Below are 21,038 nucleotides of genomic sequence, written 5' to 3'. Positions count from 1 at the left end.
ACGGCGCTTACTCCTACCTCCGCTGGTGGAGTAGAAGTGTCGATTCGGGGATCGATTGTCGCGTCCCGACGAGATGTGATAATTCGATCCCCGAGAGATCGATTTCTGCCCACCGATTTGGGCAGGAAGTGTAGACCTGCCCTTAGAGGGAGACTGAATCCTTGAGTCACAGTCTCCTATCCACTCTTCTGGGAAGAGGAAGTAAACTCCCTGGACCTATACTCATTGTAGCGTATGCTCCTGCTCCGTAACATACAGCTATCACTTTCTGCTTGCTAGAATAGCTGTTCTGTGGAGCCTGCTGCTTCCTGCATGCTGCAAGTGGTGATACAGCACACCAGTTAAAGTCAGGGCCAGCTCCAGCATTTCTGCCGCCCCAAGCGCAAAAAGAAAAAAAGCCGCGATTGGTGGCGGCAGTTCAGCGGCAGGTCCTTCGAGGGAGTGAGGGACCTGCCGCCCCCGAATTGCCGCAGGTGCCGCCCTTCTCCTTTGACTGCCCCAAGCACCTGCTTGTTAAGCTGGTGCCTGGAGCTGGCCCTGGTTAAAGTGGTCATGTCCTCTCACTTCCTTGCACTGTTGCACAGGACAGGAGCAGTCTGGCTTTATAATTGGCAGGGGTGTTAAATTACTTAGTGGACTCATGGAGGGATCACATGAGTGAGCTACAATGGCAGTTTTTTAGCAGCATTTTGATTTCAGGTAATCTATTATTTTTGTAGTTTGACTCCCATTGGTTCTTTGGGGTTGATTGTTTTTTTTTTTTTTTTTTTTTTACTATTATTGAGTATTCATCAGTAGTCTTCAAAGCTAAAAATAAACTTCAGTCCTCTAAAGATTTAGGGCTATGTCACCTCCTGTAGAAAAATTTGCAGGAGAGGAAATGTTACATGGGAAACTGCAAGTCAAGAACTGTGGCATTACAGAGGTATCAGCCCAACAGAGTAGGGGTTAGGACATGTCATCATCATCCCACTAGAAGGAATGCTGAAGCGGGAGGTCCTCTAATAGTATCAGTATCCTCAGAGCTGTATTGAAATCCCATGGAGGTCTAGAGCACTGGCTCTCAACCTTTCCAGACTACTTTATCCCTTTCAGGAGTCTGATTTGTCTTACATACCCCAAGTTTCACCTCACTTAAAATGATTTGCTTACAAAATCAGACATAAAAATACAAAATGTCACAGCACACTATTACTGAAAAATTGCTTACCTTCTCATTTTTACCATATAACATAAATTGATTGGAATATAAATATTTTACTTATATTTCAGTGTGATACTTACCGTATAATAGTATATAGAGCAGTATAAACAAGTCATTGTCTGTATGAAATTTTAGTTTGTACTGACATTGCTAATGCTTTTTATGTAGCCTGTTGTAAAACTAGGCAAATATCTAGATGAGTTGATGTACCTCCTGGAAGACCTCAGTGTACCCCCAGGGGTACACATTCTCCTGGTTGAGAACCATTGCCTCAGAGCATTCAAGATGAGAGACAGTATCTTCATGCTACTGCTCAGGCTCCTTTCTTCTCAGTAGTATGGCTCTGTCATTAACTGTGTGACTATTGCAGGGATCAGCAACCTTTGGCACGTGGACCGTCAGGGAAAGCCCCTGGCAGGCTGGGCCAGTTTGTTTAGCTGCCGCGTCCGCAGGTTCGGGTGATCGCAGCTCCCACTGGCTGTGGTTCACCGTTCCAGGCCAACAGGGGGCTGCAGGAAGTGGCACAGGCCGAAGGATGTGCTGGCCGCCGCTCCCATAGCCCCCATTGGCCTGGAACGGCAAACCGCGGCCAGTGGGAGCTGCGATCGGCCGAACCTGCGGACGCGGCAGGTAAACAAACCGGCCCGGCCTGCCAGGGGCTTTCCCTGATGGTCCACATGCCAAAGGTTGCCAATCCCTGGACTATTGTTTCCTTATGACTTAGTCTTCCCTGTGGGGGAGCATAGAGGGCATGGAGTGGTATCCTGTGGAAGTTGACATTAATTCTGGTGGTAATTTCCTGTGGCTTGCCAGGCAACAAAGCCATAGAGCAGGGGTCGGCAATCTTTCAGAAGTAGTGTGCCAAGTCTTCATTTATTTACTCTAATTTAAGGTTTCACGTGCCAGTAATACATTTTAACATTTTTAGAAGGTCTCTTTCTATAAGTCTATAATATATAACCAAACTATTGTTGTATGTAAACTAAATAAGGTTTTTAAAATGTTTAAGAAGCTTAATTTAAAAATAAATTAAAATGCAGAGCCCCCCGGACCGGTGGCCAGGACCCGGGCAGTGTGAGTGCCACTGAAAATCAGCTTGTGTGCTGCCTTCGGCACGCATGCCATAGGTTGCCTATCCTTGCCATAGAGTGACTGTATACTAGCCATGTTCCCCTTAATACTGCAATGGTACCACTGGAGGGACTTCCACAGGTTCCTCTTCCCTCTCTCCAACAATTCTGGTCCCATTGCAGTGAGACTTCAATGACTTCATCTTATATCTGCCAAGCAGACATGATGTTGTGTTCTTTAAGTTTTGCTAAAGTAGCTGAGGAACAGGGATTACGTCTGCATAGGCTTCTTATGTCACAAACTCATGTCATGTACCAATAATCCAGTATACTTACTAATAGTTCAGTATATATCGCTACTGAAAGGTTGTACATAGTCTAAGCTAATGCTTATAATTGAATATTAGAATATTTGTAATTTTAAAACTGACTAAAAAGCTGAAAAGAATAAACAGATGGGCACTTAAAAATAACACATTAATAGAAATTCTTGGAAGCCATGAGGCACAGTTTTTTTTCCACAGTGGAGTGTGAGGTGTATGGGATAGTTTATTTTGAATTCAATTTACTATTTTTCCATTTACAGGCATGTTTTGTAACACAAAAATATTTCACTGACTTAAAGGCAACATTCTATGGATTTTTTAAAATTAAATTTGTCCTCTTTTTTTGCCTTTATGATGTGTAAAGGAGGTATGAAGCTTTTTCTCCTCTGTTTTTTTTTTTAAACCATACAAATATAATGAATGGCAAGTCTGGTCTTGCTTATTTTTGCAGGAAGAACTTCTTGAGAGTGTCAGAGATGTGGAATGTGAATGTTCATTGAACTGAATCTTAATTGAAAAGATAAGGGTGTTGACTCTTTAACAAAGACATTTTTTCTCACAAGAGTTTATTGGATATTAACATTAAATTAATTATAACAAAAACAAAAAACTAATAAAAATACTTTTCCTCCTCAATTTCTCAGATTTCTATCTTTTAAAATGCAATAATTTCACTAGTACTCCAGTTTCAATAAAATGGCAGACAAGATCAGAATTGCTAATGTAAAAAAAAAACAAGCAGAGAAAAAGGTGTGGCATTTTTTGGTTTTAGGACAAAATCCTTTTAAGACTTCTTTACACATCGTAAAGAAGCCAAAAGAGTAGAAGCTCATTTACTTCCAACTATAGACATCACCTTTTAAGATAATGCAAAGTATGTGTCTGGAATATGTGTTGCTTTACTTTGCCAGAATGAAGGTTCGCAGTGGATTCCAAACAGCCATCTGTTGGTAACAATTTTTGGTCACTACCAACCTGGGCTGGATTTGAACTGGTGACCTAGGGGTGAAAGGCTCTGTATCCCATTTAACTATCTCCTGAGCCATGTATAATGCAAGTTGACAAGAATTATAGTTGTGAGGAAAAATAAATGAGGAGTCTGCTCTAAACAGACAAGACTCGTTGGAGAGTTTTATGGAGGGGTTAACTCTTGGGAGAAAGGGGCTTAAGGGAAGGGGTGTTGGTGCTCCCAGTGTTTTATTACTCGCTATGGGTTTATAGATTATAATGAATCTTCCAGGCTTTTATTTTTTTTCTTTTAAAGACTGATTTAAAGTGACTTAATCATACCATGCTTTTTATTTAACCATATTATATCTTATAGCCTGTGGCTGCCTGTATGTGTCTTTGAATAAGGTTACAGATTTTGCTTTAGAAAATGATGGATATACAACTACAACAGGATTTGTTAGAGAAAGAGATACAAAAGCACTGACATTGTTAGTGTACTGTAGGAAGCACTCAGTACTACAATGAGTGCAATAGAAATGTCTGTAAACAAATAAATAGATTGCTATGGCTGTTGTTGGACCTTATTTAAGCCAATGTAGGAAAGATGGATGGGACTATGATCTTGTGGGTGAGGTTTAGATCTGGGTTCTTTTTCTGGCTTTCTCATTGACTTTCTGTGTAACTGTGGGAAAGTCACTTAGCCCTTCTGTGCCTCAGTTACCCATACATTACAATGGAGACAATGGTTCCTTATCTCATACAGAGTTGAGATTCGTACGTTTTACCAAGACTTTGAGATCCTCAGAGGAAAGGTGCTATATGAGTGCAGTATATAACCACAGCACAATGGGACCAAATTCCACAGCAGCAACCTCTAAATTCTGTGGCAATGTAAATTTATTCTAATTCCCATTCATCTCATCCCCAGGCAAACAAACGCTCACAGTTGAAATATATGAAGTGACATTAAATTCGTTGTTGATTATTTTCAGCTATGACTATTTTTGAGGATGGATTTTTTCATCGTGCTCTCTAGATGAAGCTCCAAGTCTCTGTTCCCATGCCGTTCTCCACGTAGCCCAGCTCAGAATTTCCTTTTCCAGTGTACCCCGAGAAGAGGGAAGCTGATAGCTGACTACAATAGCTAATGTCTCTAGTTGAGCGGTTCTCAACTGCTGTGTTGTTTTCTAAATCCCCCAGCTCACCAGTCTGTGCTTGTGGTTCTCCTGGTTACGAGCTGGACTCCAACTCTGCTTCTCTGATCCAATTTTGCCTAGCTTCATGGAGCAGTGCAGCAAGCATGCACTGTAATTCAAATAACTTCTTTTAGGGAAAGCTGGAGAGCAGGAGTCAGATATAGGCATGTCGTCACAGTGCAAGGAGAGAGGGGAAAAAAGTATTGGGAGTCCTGATTGCAGCAAAATGGTGAAGTGCTTGGCAAAAATGTTGAATTCTATGAGATATTGGGAAAATGCCCAAATTGTGAAGAGCATGTGTCCCTATTTAGGATGAAAGGGGCAGGTCACAAATCTCAAAGTTTTAGTTTTAGGCACTTTGCAGACTCAGGCAAGCATCACTACATCAGTTTATGCTTGGTTTGTGTTTTTCACGTTATCTCTTCAAGAACCAGAAACATTTTCAAAATGAAAGCTGAGAAGCTGGGACACAATTCTATGGCAAAAAGTAAATTCTACAGCAAATTATGTGGTTGCAATATCACAGAATCCTAATAGTATGATATAGATCATTGTACTACAAGGCTGGTGCTGCTTTAGAAAGGCAAAACATAGGCCAACTAAAGTAATAACAGATATCAATAATTTAACTTCCAAGGAAAAGATGGTGGCTCAGTCTTGTTGTAAAAAAAGATACTTTGTGATGTTTTCAAAATTGATAGACTGATAGTTTCTTAAGATAAATTATTCACAATGGTAAATGGTTCAAAAAGTAGGTGGCCTTTCATAAAAAAAGATGATAGTGGGAGTGAGCAGGGAATGAAAGCAGAATTTCTCCCCCCACCCCAAATGGTAATAAACTTATAGAGTATATTACAGTGGAAAGTTGGTCAACATAGAATACAAATGAGTTTGAGACACCTGTTCCTATAGAAGGGAAGGGATTTAAAGGTCTGGTTAAATAACAAGTGGGAAGCATTGAGATGGACCAAAAGTAGGCAGGTGGGTTAAGCCAGGTGGTGCTTTCCTATTCTTTCATATTGTGTTTTTTTTGGTGGCTTTTTTTTTTGTATTTGAGGTGACTCAAGTTCAATCCCTGTGAAGAAAATAGCTGTAAACGGTTGCTGTCTGAGGAAAACTACAGAAATTGCACAGTCCCTATTGCAACCACCCTCTTGGATTGCTTGAATAGTATTTTTAAAGGAAGTGCTTTAAATCTAAAAGTTTTTAAGCTGTGTAGTTGGCTGCAATGTTTCTCAATGATTGGTCTGTGGACCGGCGCCAGTCCCTGAGATCTCCCTGAAACAGTTTAGGAAGGCAGCAAGCTGTTGCCTGGTATTGAAAAGGTTAAGAAACACTGGGCTACAGAGATTCCCTTCCTTCACAAAAGTAATGTTGCAGTCAAGATGGTGACTCTTTGACGTTAATTTTTTTTTTTTTACTTTTGTAGCTGTACCCAGGTCTTATGGCTTTCTTTCTCTGTTAGCACTGACCATTTTTAAAACCAGTTTGTATGAACATATTGAATATGAAATTCATTTTATGTAAGGTTGTTTTTTTAATTAGTATTTGTTATTTATATACCACCAGCAGCAAGTTTGGTGTTTTTCAGACTAGTACGAGGACAGGACATACAAAGAGCTTACAATCTAAATAGGCAATACACTGAGTCAGGAAAAGGAAAGGAGAGTAGTGCCAAGTAAGTTTCTTTGTCAAATATTGTTTCAAAATTTGAATCAAGCCTTCTGGAGTTGTGTTAAAAAAAAAATCCCCAAAATACCAAACAAAAACTTGTGATATATATCTTCAGAAGTAATGTTTAAAACTGTTTAAATATGACATGCTGATAACATTATGTTTTCTCACTGTCATTGTTTATGATATATTTAACTTAACTCAACACCAGAAGTCTTGATAGTCTAACTGGTTTTTTTAATGATGCATTTTTTGGCACTTAGACAATAAAAGAAGCGTAGGTGATTTCAAGCCAATGATAACCGAGAATATGCGTGTAGATATCTTAAAGTAGCAACTTTCCAGATGACCCCCCGAAAACATTGGTTTTCCATATTGCTTGCTTCTATTTGTGTATTCTGACAGCTGCTTTACATGCCTCTTAACCCTTTGTCAGATTTATTCGGGAGGTTTCAGAAAATTACTGGAATTTAGTAAATTACTGAAAATTAAGGATGAATTACCAAATCTTCATAGTTTATACGATTTTACACTTTTTCCACCTCTCCTTGTATATTGAGAGATCTCTATATATGAGAGAAAAAATTGCTCCAAAAACAAAGTTTAAAAAAATGTTTTTGTTTGAAGGATGAATTAAATTGTATACCTACATAAGTGCATGTCTTTGCCAACCCACACTGTGCCTTGGCCGTAATAACCTGTACTTCTGAATCAGTGCTTTGCTGTCCAAAGTTCTAGCATGCTCCATGGTTAAGGATTGTTCACCTTCCTTTTTGTAACCAATCAAAACTTTCTAAAGAGTTTGTTATGGTTATATTCTGACTTGTGGGTCCCTTTAGAGGAAACCACAGTATTTGTATCTCCTTAAAGAATTTTTTTTTTCAACATGTTGAAGGAAAGGGTTACTCCCCCTTAATGGGACACTGCCACCTTGAATTTTTTGAAGCTGATTAAATGTTTAAAAGTTTTCTAACAGATTTTTTGAATATTTGGGGCCTTTTCTTAAGACAGGACATGCCTTTTTCCCATTCTGTTAGCTTTTTGTGCCCACTCAGAAGTGAGCATGTCTTCCAGGAGGAAAGGTTTGGTCAGAGGTGAAGGAAATGCTAGACTTTGGGTTCCCCAAGACTGATGTGGTGTATGCTTCTTTGCCTTAAGTATTTCATGCAGTACCCCAGTGTTTGTAATCTACGTTGCCTTCTTTATGATCACAATAACTTCTTTGGATTACTTCCCCCGAAGGAACTAAATAGAGATTACTAGCCCACAGATGGCTCTGAATCCCCACCATTACTATGTAGCTTTTTTGACTTGGTTGAGAGACCAATCCCTCCTTCCCGAGGAAGATGGCTTAAGCTTCCTAGTTCTCTCAAAAGACCTATACCCCTCATCCTGTTCCCCTCTTCCTCATTTGCATCCTGCAAGTCTGAGGACACTGATACCTATGGTCTTGAGTCCTACAGATCTCAATGAGTACATCATTTTTGTTCCTAGAAAAGCTCAGGATCTCAGCTCTTTTACAAGTCTGGGCTAGGCAACACTCTCAGAAAACGGGAAAGTTTCTGAGAAAGAAAGTTCAAATCACTTTTATCCACAGAGGAATGTTTGTCATTGCAAATGTTCCCCTAATTTATCCATGGAGGAAAGAGAGCTCTCTTGCTATGCTTCAGATCAGTCTGAATCGAGTCATGTAGAACATCCTAAACACTGTTCCTCTCACTAGCTCATCCTTCTCTTGAGGGACCATCTGTGTCCAGGAAGCAAGCATGGTCTCCTGCCTCGTGTAGACCACCTGCATGTTGGGTTGCTTCTCCCCCTAGAATCTCCTTCCCTAGCTTGTTTTCTCTCCTGAATGTGATGATTTGGGGAATTTGTACAGCCTAAGAATCTGTGTGAGACTGAGCTCTTGCTCTGTATTTATCTATACCAGGCTGCAAACTCCATTTTGAAAGATATATACAGAGAGCTCATAATATGTGACCTGCAAATTTTTTACTGTAGCAGATGCAGCTTCTCCTGCTACAATGTAGATCAACTCCAGGAAGTCCTGGTTTGGATCTGCTGAAGTCAGTGCCAATTGCCCTGATGCTATACTGGGGTTTTCTCCCCCCTACTCCCATAGAGGAAAAACACATCACCAGTATCATTCCTGAGGTGTAGGGGGAGAAAAATTTGGCTTTCCCCTAAACATTACACTATTTGTAGTCCTTTCAATTCCTGCTTGAGGTGTTGCATCCTCTGATCTAATTGTATCTTATGTTAGAAATATCAGTTTTACTTAAAAAAAAAAAAAATGTTGTCCTGCCCTGTTGCATAATGCGTGTATGCATTGGGGGGAGTGGGGAGGGGGGCAGGGGACAGTGCACACGTAGTGATTTGATACAGATACAAAAAATTTTCCTCTAAGTGCCACCTCCTCTATGGCACATCCCATAGCAATAATGCTAGTATCCCCATCATATATCATTCCAATTTATACACTGAAAAATATACTTTTTATTTTTTGTAACTATCTTTAGGTTTTATAACTTAATGTTCAATGCTTGCTTTGTTTTTCCTCCTACAGTTTCATCAGTAGCCCCCACTAGGTAATGGAATCAATAAATAATACTGGTGCCAACTTTTACCTCTTACATAATTGTACAAAAATAACACCTATTCTAGAGGTAAACATTTACTAATTAAATAAAAAGTATTGAGCTACACTCTTATTCTGCAAAAAGAATGCTGTCGGACCCTGCATGATATGAATTTAATTAGAGAAGAGAAAATTATTATAATTTCCTTATAAAGTAAAGATATTGTATAATTGTAAATTTGAAACACATGTGAATACTGCAGCTATCTCTTTCCCTGTCTATAGCATCCTTTACCACCCTTATTTTTTAATGTTTCAAACAAGTAAACAGTAAACACGCACTAATGAGTTTTTAAAAGTTCATCTCTTTTCCTCTTCTCTGGCTTATCTTTCAGTGGCTATCGGTTAGGTTCACATGTTAGTTATTTAGATACCTTTTGATATTCCAAGATATCACTATACTGCTGGAGAATTTAATTTGATTTCTATAAAGTTCTCTGAGTTAGGCAGGATATGAAAGAACAAAGAATATTCTCTTCTCATTCAGTCTTTTTACAGTAGTATATATAGCATTCTTCTCCGAGTGGGCACACACATGTCAGAGAAGAACATTATTTTTTCCTTTTTTGTAGATTCAGTCCTCTTCTCTGGCTAATTAAAGCTTTTCTTTCTTTGCCATGGAATTTTAAGATTCTTTCTTTCTTTCTTTCTTTCTTTCTTTCTTTCTTTCTTTCTTTCTTTCTTTCTTTCTTTCTTTCTTTCTTTCTTTCTTTCTTTCTTTCTTTCTTTCTTATTCTTATTATTAGCAGCAGCAGGTTTTTGGAGATGGCTACAATTAACTCGGTCTTAAATCCATGGTCAGAAGGCTCTGTTGCAAAGATTTTCTTGCTGAAGTACTGTATGAAAAAAGCAGATCTCCTTCAGCGAGATTAAATTAATCTCCTTCAGATTAAATTTTCTTGCTCTGTCCCCCATGTCTTCCATTTTTTTCCTGGATTCTCTAGCAATTTTAGTTGATTTTACTAGTTTGAGCTTGAGCCCAGGGCGCTGGAACAATTTCTATAGTGGGGGTGCCGAGATCCATTGAACCAAACTGTAAACCTTGTATATAATGGAAACCACTTCAAGCCAGGAGGTGTGTCAGTGCCCCCAGCACCTTTATTTCCAGCAGCTATGGCTTGAGATGAAGATTCAGTGCCCTCAGTTTGACACTCCACCTATGCATTTCTCTCTTGGAACTCCTCCATGCCATTTTTAGTATCATTTATTGTTTTATGCGCAGAAGTAATTTAGTCAGCAAGGAGGTTCATGCCTTTCTGAACTTCTTTTAGAAAAGTGTGTGGTGTAGCCTCTGTGTTTCCCAGGTGGGCCTCCCTATCCTGTAGACGGGGCTTAGACAATCTGTAAGGGGTCAATTAAGTATCAAAACAAGATAGTGAACTCAGATATAAATAATTTTTTTCTTTTTGTTTTCCCACCAAATCTGCTTCCTTATATTATTAGAAGTTTTTGTATTTTGGAGGTGTCAGTGGGGATCAAATCAATCCTATTGGTGGATTTCTGGTCCTGATGGGACGATTTATCAGCCCTCTGCTGTCTTATGTCATATGATTTTTATTGCTACTTCACATTTTTATGTCCTCATAGTTTCAAAACTTGGGTATTAGTTAAGTTACTCTTGCAAGACTTGCTCAGAGGAGGTAGTAACCATGCACTTCTATATCTTAAAGGAGGACATTTTAAAATGTTTAAATTGTTGCTTAACTCATTTATATTAGTCACTTTCAGTTTGTACATTTCATTACATTTGCTGAGAGCTAATAATGTTTATGACAAAGTTCTTGTGTCCCATTTATACATAAATAATATTTTCTAGATAAAAAATTAAAATAAATAACACCATGAAATGATATGCAAAACTCTGTAGCTTAAATCCTAACCTGCTGGTGACTTTCAAATTACGTCTTCAGTGCTTTATCAGAACAGATGTTAAAGGGGCAAGGTCCTGTGTATGTGTATGCATAGAGAGAGAGAGTGCGCACGCGCTCAGGACCTTATATATATAATTAGTAAGCAACTCTAGAATGGATTGAAAATGGATTATGTTAATTTTGATCTTAGAGACAGCCGTCAAAACCTTCCAGATGAACTAACTGTGCTCTGATAAGCTGATTTGTATAATTTAAATAAAAACCTTTTATATGATTTTGATGCTATTATAGACTTATTCCTCCTTAGAAGTTTCACCATGTGGCCCTCTTGGACATTGTTATTTTAAAAAACAAAAAACCAGACACACACACAGACCAAAAAACCCTTTTTATTGAAAACATTCTACTTGCTTTATATAAAATAAACAGAAGGCAAATAAACAATAAAGCAAAGGCTCCTAATTTACACTTGAAACTACTTTGTTTGCAGTCTACTGAAAGCAGTTGTGTTCTTGGAGAAAGAACAATTCCCTCCTTCCCCCCCCCCCCCATCCTTTGACTATACTGAATTCAACCGTCTTGAAGTGAGAGAATTTGTATAGAACCAAAATTTACAGCTGAAATACTCAGGTGGTTTTTGCTTATGTATTCACAAAAGTTTTATGTACTATTATTTTGAATTAACACATACAATTACCATAATTGAAAGAGATGTTTTTTTCCAGTTTTACTTTGTATGTTTTAAAAGAACTTTGTGTATGTTAAATTTTCCATCATGTAGTCAGTCAGTCAGTTCCCTTATTGATTGTGTGGGGCTTATAAGGAGAAAGACAAGCTAAAGCTACAACACAAACAACTAAAATTGAACTAAAGGGGTTATCTTGCATATACGCTAAGAAAAAGATTGCATTTAGAAAACATATTAACTAAGCCTGACCTAAACTTGACCCCTTTTCCTTCTTGACTAGGAAGTTTCTGTACCATTACTCTTAAATTACAGAAGTCAGGATTCTGCCCAAAATAATGTTTTTTTTTTTAATTTATTTTAAATGGCTTCCATGCTGAGTGATTGGCAACATTTTTGTTGACAGAACAATTTATTATCATACCTGCTAATATAGTAGGCTGTCTCATATCGTATGGTTTGTATGTTTCCTGTGCCTCTCGCTTCGCCTTGGGTTCTAACAGTTCATGGTGTTTGTGAGTCTGACTGTGGGGGTGAATGGAAAGTATGGGGCAACTTGTTGGGTTCTAATGAGAACACATTGGAAACTTTTTGAAAAGAGAGAGGTTCTAATAGTAAGCACTTAGCGCTTTATGTGTTCAGAATGTTGTACAAAATAAAATGAAAATGAACAAAGCCATCTATTTTTAATCTAAAAGGCGTACACTGCATGTTGCATCTGAGGGGTTTCTATTGTTTCCTCAATTTAGTACCACTTTATGCAGGGGATTTTTTTTTTGACTACTTGGTACTCTTTTTATTTTGCATCTCTGTCTCCGTATATTAGTTTTCCACAGATTACAGGCTCTTAGTGTAATGAAGAATTTGGATAGATAGCATGGAATTGTGTGAAATTTTGATATATCAAGCTAATCGTAAAAAGAGGCATTTGATGACTTTTTTCCTATTATTTTAAGTCTGTGATTTCCTAATTAACATTATACTAAAATCTATACATCATTTAAAAGTCCATTGTGAGTAATTTTTTGTTATTGCAACTTGTTGGCCTAGATCATAGCAAATTTAGACGAGTGCTCGTCCTTTCTTTAAAAAAAAAGAAAAAAGTTGTATTTCTGTGGATAAGACTGCTCACTTGGCATACAAGTTTGGGAGTTCAAATTATGGTGGTTGTACAGCATTTTCAGAAATAAATAATCATTTTTCTTTTAATTTGACATATGACAAAAATTCTCAATTTATTTTTCTAAGCATTTATTTTTCTACATTAATAGCTGATGAAAAATAAGTGAGCCATATAAAGATGTAATATTTTAAAAAGGGAGACTGTTGAAATGGGTTAAGCTGTCTGAATATCCTTAAAAAAGATAGCTAAGGCTAACTTGTTCTCCCCCAAATCCTTTAAGGTCATAAATCCACTTACATGAAGTGAGATGGGTAAAAATCCTAATTTTGTCTTTTAAAATTTGACCTGTTAAAGGAATACAGTTAGCATAAAATTTACATTACAGTAGTTTCTGAACAATTTTTGTCTACTATTGTTACAAATCATATCTAAGGTCAGATCTTGCAAACATGCACACTTTATTCACATGAGTAGTTTCTTTTTATGTCAGTGTGGGGGACTATTCACATAAATAAGGGTAGTTATGTACAGCAGTGTTTGCAGGGATAGAAGCTTTACGATAACTGTAACTGAAAGATTAGAAAAAAGTATATTTATCAGTTTATTTTATACACTGACTGTCACTTTGAGTATAATCCGTTTCACTGCATTTACTATAGGCAATCATTTTTTCTTATTGTTCATGTGGGGACTTAGCAGCAACTGAAATTAGTATTAAATCATGGCTTGCAGCAAAAAAGTGCATTGTTGAACAGAATATTCATAAACGAAAAAGGTGGTGTATGTATATATTTATTTCTCTAAGGATGGCGAGGCAGATACTTTTAGAGTTAATCCTCTGTGATTTATTTTAAATGTATGGGGTAGGCACCCCAAGCACTCACCATTGTATTTTAGAAAATCAAAGAAATTAATAAAAATATATTTAGTAGCGATGAAACAATAAATTAAAATAAATAAACAGAACTAACTAGATTTTATTATAATATTAAGGTCCCAACTCTTCAAGCTTTTGCGAATAGTACAAGGGGTTAGTTTGAACAAAACAGTTTGTACAGTGGAGCCTAATTTTGTACTTAAGAGTACTTTTAACTGTTTTGAAAATGACTGCATTTCAAATTGACAGGTCACTTTGGCTAACTTTTTGTAACTAAAAAATTAGAAACGCTTGTCTTGTTAGAAAGCTTGTCTCTTTCACCAACATAAGTTGGCCAATAAAAGATATTAACTCACCCACCTTGATTTTCTAACTAAACTAACAGCTTTCTAAGACTGACCTTTTTTTAAACGTAACTCTTTTGTAAGTATAAAATGCTTTAATCATATATTGTATATTGATATGTATGATTCTGATGGCTTACAGAAGCAAAAATAACAAAGCACGCTTCCTTAAAATTTATAAGATGTCTTCATAACCTGTTTTTAAACTCTTTACAGATATTATTCTGCTTTAAAAACAATGGAACAGTTAGAAAATACGTACCTTCCTAGAGTTAGCCAATATCGTTTTTGCCAAATAATGATAGAAAATCTTCCAAAACTGCGTGAAGAAATTAAAGAAATTTCCATGTCAGATCTCAAGGACTTTTTAGAGAGTATTCGAAAACATTCTGACAAAATAGGGGAAACAGCAATGAAGCAGGTAAGTTACATAAAATAATTTCGTTCTTGTGAAAAATTATTAAATTAAGTTAGACATAGCATCAGTGTATTAATCTCATTTATTATACAGATACTTAAAATATGCTTTTTTCCACTTGCACTTCTCTTTCTGATTTTTCTCTGTTTTTTTCTTTTTTTAAAAACAAATTTGAGCAACATTCATTTAAAGCAGCTCAAAATTCAGAGTATGTTGTGTTTTGGAAAAATAATGATCAGCAGATGTATTCCTTTTTTTAAACACAAAAAATATAATTTCAGATTTCTAATTGCAACGTGAAGTGTGAATTTTATAGATAGTGAGTGTCTCTTTCCCCATATGTTATTTTAGCAGAATAGGAGACTATTACAGTTTAAGTCATAAATCTATTTAAAAGTGACTGAGTCCCCAATCCCGTGAACCCCTTAAGCCTTGAATATCCTTAGAAAAATGAGATGCTTTTTTCAGTTGAATTAGATAACTTGATTTAGTTAGCGTGACTTGAAACATCCCTTAACACCTACAGTATGTCTAGACTTCTAGACACACATTCATCTACGCATGAAGCCATCAGCCCATAGGAAACTCCTAGTACAAAATGCTACAATGCATCTCCTCAGCAGCAGAGATTACCATGATTACTCAAGCCTGTCCTCTGCTCCATGTAGTGGCTTCCTATAGAACACCGAGTCAAGTGTAAGGTCTCGGTTTTTATCTTCAAGGTTCTCAGTGGCCTGGGTCCAAGATATTTAAAAGATTGCATAAAGCTCAGAGATGAGAACTGTGGTCAACAACTGTGTAACTTCGGCTCAATAATGCTTTCTTCCACTGGTAAAGGTCATCTGTGTAGGAGAAAGCTTTCTTGCAGGTTCATCTAAAACTGTGGAATGAACTCCCACTGGAACTGTGGACCTTCACAAACCTTCTGCTCCAAGTGCAAGGCACACTTCTTTGACTTTACCTTCTCTAACACTAACACAAACACATAGCAGCTTGTACATAAAAAAACAACCCAACAGCAACAATAAAAAAACCCTACCAAAACAAAAAACTTTACTGCACACGTATATTTTTTCCCCCTGAAAAAAGGATGAGAGAGAACGAACCGCACTTGACCGATGTTAGTCATGTGGTTTGATGCACTACTGGAAGGCACTCAGATATTATGGTTATGAGGACAGTATGTCTACGCTGCATTGTAAACCTGGGTCTGTGGTGCGTGTGCTTGTGGATTCTGTTTCCAAACCTGCAGTTGAGTGTCTGCACTGCACCATAAATCTGGATTTACAGTTTTTTGTTTTTTTTTTTTTTATAATGGAGATATCCCATCTCCTAGAACTGGAAGGGACCTTGAAAGGTCATCGAGTCCAGCCCCCTGCCTTCACTAGCAGGACCAAGTACTGATTTTTGCCCCAGATCCCCAAGTGGCCCCCTCAAGGATTGAACTCACAACCCTGGGTTTAGCAGGCCAATGCTCAAACCACTGAGCTATCCCTCCCCCCCCTGGGTCTCTCAACTGTGCTAACATGTCCATACTGCACTACACAGACCTTCTGATTTGGGTCTGTGGCTTGAGGTATGTCCACAGAACTGAATACTAAGACTTGGACTCAAGTGTCAGTGGGACTTGGGCTCAGGCCTGCCCTCCCAGGTGGGTCCTAGGACCTAGGTCCTGAATGATTGCCAATCAGAGTCAGACAGATTTGTGGGTGGATGATGGGGGGCTTTGGGCTCAAACCTGAGTGGGCCCGGGTTTAAAATGCAATGTAGAACGGAATAGATTTTTTTAACCTGATGTTAATTGATTACCAGTTAACTTGAAAGAATTATCATGTTTGTAAAGCTAATATGGACACTCCCCAAACATGTGTCCAGATTACCAGAATTTGTATTTTATGCTAGGCTGTGCCAGCAAATGGGAAAACTACAACTGTCATTTCTTCACTACGATTTAACACGTTTAAAATACACTTTCTTTCCTAGTGTAGACACAGTTTAGCATTTGTACAACTGTGTTAGCTGGTCGAACATAACCGGCAGATGCAATTGTAGAGGTATTAAACTGTGACTACACTAGTGCTTTGTCTTCACTTAGGGAAAAATAAGTGTGTTCTTAACTTGAGTTAACCAACTCTAGGTAAAATCCTAGTGACTACAAGGATTTTTTAGTTTTTCACAGAAGTTAGCAGATCAAGTTAAAGTCTAGGTTCCATAGTGCTTTTGAAACTTTTCATATATATTTTAAAACTCTTAATGTGTACTGAGTTACATACGGTACATTATAGTTTTTTAAAGCCCCACAAGTTAGTCTTTCCATGTACTGAAAGAAAGAATATTTGTTGAGCTATTTTATTTTTGAAATAAATTAAAACATTTCTAAATCTCATTTGCAGTACAGAGGTAATAAGTGAGAAGTTCCTAGTTGTGGTTCCAATGGGAAATTGTCACAAAAACTTTTGTGAAAAATTGTCCTGTTTTCCAGCAAAATTTAGACCAGATTTAGTTTCCAGTTTACTGATCTTCTGTTGAAAGCCAGTTTTACTTTTGTATTTAAGATAGTGATGAGCAAACAACAAAACGTTTGACGGTCCAATTTAAACAAGCATCCAAAATTTAATATTCTTATTGGAAGCTTAGCTGTACTATATGAATCTTTGAGACTAGAACTCCCAGAGCCTAAAATCACTTTTCACATACACATGGTTCACTTTACTTACTAAACACTCTGCCTGCATTGTCTTTTTGGGTGAAAAGGGAGATAGAAACCAAGGAACTTTTTACCATCTCTGATGAGTATCCTGCTTCTTAAGAAGGAGACTTTGGGCCTGCTACTCACCTCCAGCTGTGTAGACCTCACAGGTTGCTGAGCCCACTGGTTGGTTATCTTCCTTTTCAGAGGGAGGCCCAAGGTTATATTATCCTGACCTGCCCTCAACATTGGGCCTTCCTCGGGGTGTTGGCCAGGCAGTTTTCCTTCCTTTTATTTCCCTCAAAATTCCACTCTTGGGTTCACTTTTCAAGATGTGGCAGAACTTCCAACTCCTGCACTATGGTGCTGCAGGTCCTAGTAACCCCTCCATTAACTTCCATTTATCTGGTCACTTTGAAATGTAAAAGGGACTTGTGAGGTTTGTAGCCCTGAGTGAGGTGCAATATTATAATTTCCTAGAGTAGGTATGATCCCTTCCTCCTTGCAATATTACTGTTTTTTGTGGGAATGGAAGGAGAATTGTTGCACATTGACATTCCTGGTTCCTTTGATATTTTAAAGCAGTGAGCTTAATGGAACCCAAGGAAAGAGATTACTGTGTCCTATTGCACCAGATCAGGGAGATCAGTTATCTGGTCTCATATGATGATTAATAAGACATAAAGGTGGTTTTGAGATTGGGAAGGGAAGATGACAGCCCTAGCTCCTCTCTCAGGTACCACCAGTACTGGGAGGAGAGAGCAGATTGCTGGCATCTCCTGAAGGAGAGAGACTGCTAGAGGCAGGGAGTGGACTGTCCAGCAACTCTTCCCAACCTAAAATTATCTGCCACTTCAGCAAAGAAGTAGCAGTGGTTTGGTGTGTGATGTGGTGATTGCAATAGGTAAGTTATTAACCAAACATTTATGATCCTTTAAGTTTAGTTTGGGCTGATTATTTTTTCAAGCTGGTTTGTCCTTCTGTAATTTAAGCTTCCTAATTCTGTTTTTAGTATACGGGGCATTCTCTTTTGGCTTACAAAAGCAAAATTTCTGTGTAAACGTAGCTATGGTGTTATGGATGAAATATGATTACAAGATTATACTGAGTCACATTTTCATATTTCTTGTAATAGTAGAAAGAATAGACATAAAATAAGTTCTTGATTTCTACATATGACTCTTCTCAGTTAAACTAGGCCAAAATCTATGTAGTTGGAGATAGCTAACTATATAATCATTTTATTATATTTAAATGTTCATATTTTATATGCAGTATCTGGTTAATAACATAATTACATTATAATTTTGTGATTATTTCTTTAAAATTACATTTTGAGAATTTTAAAAAATGGTGAGGTTAACCTTTGAACTCATGATGATTGCAAGTTGATTAAGGACATTACTTTTGATATTTGCATGATGTATGCCTTGGAGTTATACTGATATGTGCCCACTAAAACCAATATTTGCCAAGTGCATAAAACATCACAGTCTGCCTTTACAGTCATAGCGTATATTCAGATCTGTGATCATTAATGAAATTTGCAGTCCCTCTCTTTTGATATTAAATATATGTCTTGCTAAAACAGGCACAGCAACAGAAAACCTTTAATACAGCTCTTCAGAAACAGAATAATGTAAACTATGGGAGGAATATGTATGTAATTAATGGCAGAGTTCCAGAACCTAAGTATGAAATTACATTCAAGCGAACACTTGAGGAAGAGGATGAACATGAAGAAGAGGTAACTTAGTATTAATTCAATATTAATATCATTTATTTAAAGTGAAGTCTATAGCATTAATTGAATATTTCTGTTGTACAAATGTAGGCCTTTGGTCCTGCAATAAGCACAGCATGGATAGGGTCCCCCCCCATTGAAATCAATATGACTCTGTGGAGGAACAAAGGTCCCCCTCATGGAGAAGTTTGCTGGATCAAAGTCTTTGAAAAGAAACAAATCAAGATGTTAATTATATTCATGCTACTTGTAGTAACAATTTTATGGACATTAATGTAAATATAACTTGTAATTCTATAGAAGTTCAATTGTAACTTATCACTTACTGTACCATATCTAGTCACTGTATATGATACGTAACCTGTTAGAATTGTCTGACGTGAGAATATTCTGCCACTGCTGTAGCCATTATGTTTCTGTGTTTTTAGTGGATATTAACCTATGTTAAAAGAACAGTTCTTTGAGTGCTGGCCCCTATCTGTATTCCATTGTGGGTGTGCATGCACACCATCATCTGAGACTGGAGTGTCCTTCAATCCTGCCTCTCCAGGAAACCGGAGAGGCAGTCGTTCTATACTGCCACTTATACCCTCCGTCTGCTGCGTGAGGAGAAGAACTGCACAGGAGTGGATTGAAGGACACTCCTAGCAAAAATGTTCTGGTCTCTGACTCACGATGCTCATGCTCAGCCCATGGTGGAATACAGATAGGGATCGTGCATCTCAAAGATCTCAAGTTACAGAGTTTCCTTTCAGCTACGATGTGCTCCTTATGAGTTTGGTCTTCTAAATGATGCATGAGGGATTACACCCTAAATATTATTTCCTGAAAATAGTGAATGAAGTGTCTGTTTTCTAATATGAAAAAAAGGAAGTTCTAATCCTGTAATGGAAAAAGGGGACCTGAACATTTAATCTACCCTTCTGTGAGAAAACCAACACTTTGATGAGGCCTGAAGTTAATAGTAAAAGAATGCTACAAGCCATTCAGGCATATTTTTTTCTATCGCTTGTCCATTAAAACAGTGTTTTTAAGTGGCTATAAAATCTACCAACAGAGATGACTCTGACTGTCTTGAGTCTCTGTTTACTGTGGTCTTGTGTTTCAACCCACAGTTTTTGCCTAAAGTGATGTCTGAATTCCATGTTCACCAGTCTACTAACCTTCCAGTATGCTTTCCTAAACCTCAGGAATTATTGGAGGAAACCAAGATGCACAAATTGGATATTAAAAGGGCACTAAATAATAATAATGATATAACAAAATCCTTTTATTGGTCTCCATATGTATATTTTGGTTGCATTTGGCTCTCCCTTGGACTTGTCTTGAATTTCTTTTCAAGATTGTCTAAATCAGTTTGGCTGTATAATCAAAATACTTATGAACTAGAAGGTATAGCATACCCCAAGGTCTAAGAGCTCACTTGTTCTTTGAAATGTGTAGGACTCTAATTGGAATTCCATTCATGCAGTTAGGCTACACTACTTTTAACTTAACTGCGAAGTATGGTGCCTATTTTGGGAGAGCAGAACTATAGTTTTAAATACTCTGCCCACCATGTGGGATTTATGATTGCCAGTCATTCTCCAAAGGGTAAGGATCTAAAGAAACAATTCTCAAAAGAAAAAGGAAAGTTACTCCCTCATAACAGAAGTTCTCAAAGTATATTGGTTTTATAGTTCCATTCTCTTTCCCCCACTTTTTCAAAGTCTAGTGTATGGAAATGACGGTTATTGGAACTACAGTCTCTTTTATCATAGCCTTGCTCCACATGTTTGGATCCGTGAGGAGGTGCTCATGTAGCCCCAGGGTTCACTGATTTGAAGATAGGTCTTAGCTCAAGATGCTGAGGCCCATGGATCCCAAGAATGTTGAGCTGTAGTAGTGATGTACTTCAAACTAGTCACTGGTGATTAATCTTCCAATTTGGCCAACTAACTTTAAAATGCGGCCAGTTCCTTACCTTTATCCTCACATTCATGTTAAGCAAAATAAGATGTTAAATTTACTGATCAGTTTGTAAGACCAGTTCTGTTCCTAATGCACCAAGTTATGAGACTGATTTTTTTTTTCCTCCTGCAGGTTTTGACTGCTCATGATCTTGTAGATTTTTCTCCTGTTTACAGATGCTTGCATATCTATTCAGTTTTGGTATGTATTACTATGACTTAAAATAATCAAGAATGGTTATATTTTAAAAAGTCTAAATATCTTTTTTCTTACCTTTT

General features: G+C 37.5%; 1 protein-coding gene across 8 annotated transcripts in view; it reads left to right on the top strand.

Moving 5' to 3' along the window:
• Nucleotides 1-21,038, top strand: part of EXOC6 (exocyst complex component 6) — a 184,453-nt gene that overhangs the window by 44,955 nt on the left and 118,460 nt on the right. For all 8 annotated transcript variants that reach the window (XM_034777841.1, XM_034777839.1, XM_034777837.1 and 5 more), the window contains exons 6-8: nt 14,176-14,380; nt 18,658-18,813; nt 20,893-20,961. In XM_034777841.1, the coding sequence (XP_034633732.1) occupies nt 14,176-14,380; nt 18,658-18,813; nt 20,893-20,961 (430 nt within the window). The remainder of the gene's footprint in view (nt 1-14,175; nt 14,381-18,657; nt 18,814-20,892; nt 20,962-21,038) is intronic.

Source organism: Trachemys scripta, chromosome 7 (assembly GCF_013100865.1).
Source record: "Trachemys scripta elegans isolate TJP31775 chromosome 7, CAS_Tse_1.0, whole genome shotgun sequence".
Taxonomy (NCBI): Eukaryota; Metazoa; Chordata; order Testudines; family Emydidae; genus Trachemys; species Trachemys scripta.
The sequence above is the reverse complement of the archived record's forward strand: the minus strand, read 5'-3'. Positions and strand labels throughout refer to the sequence as shown.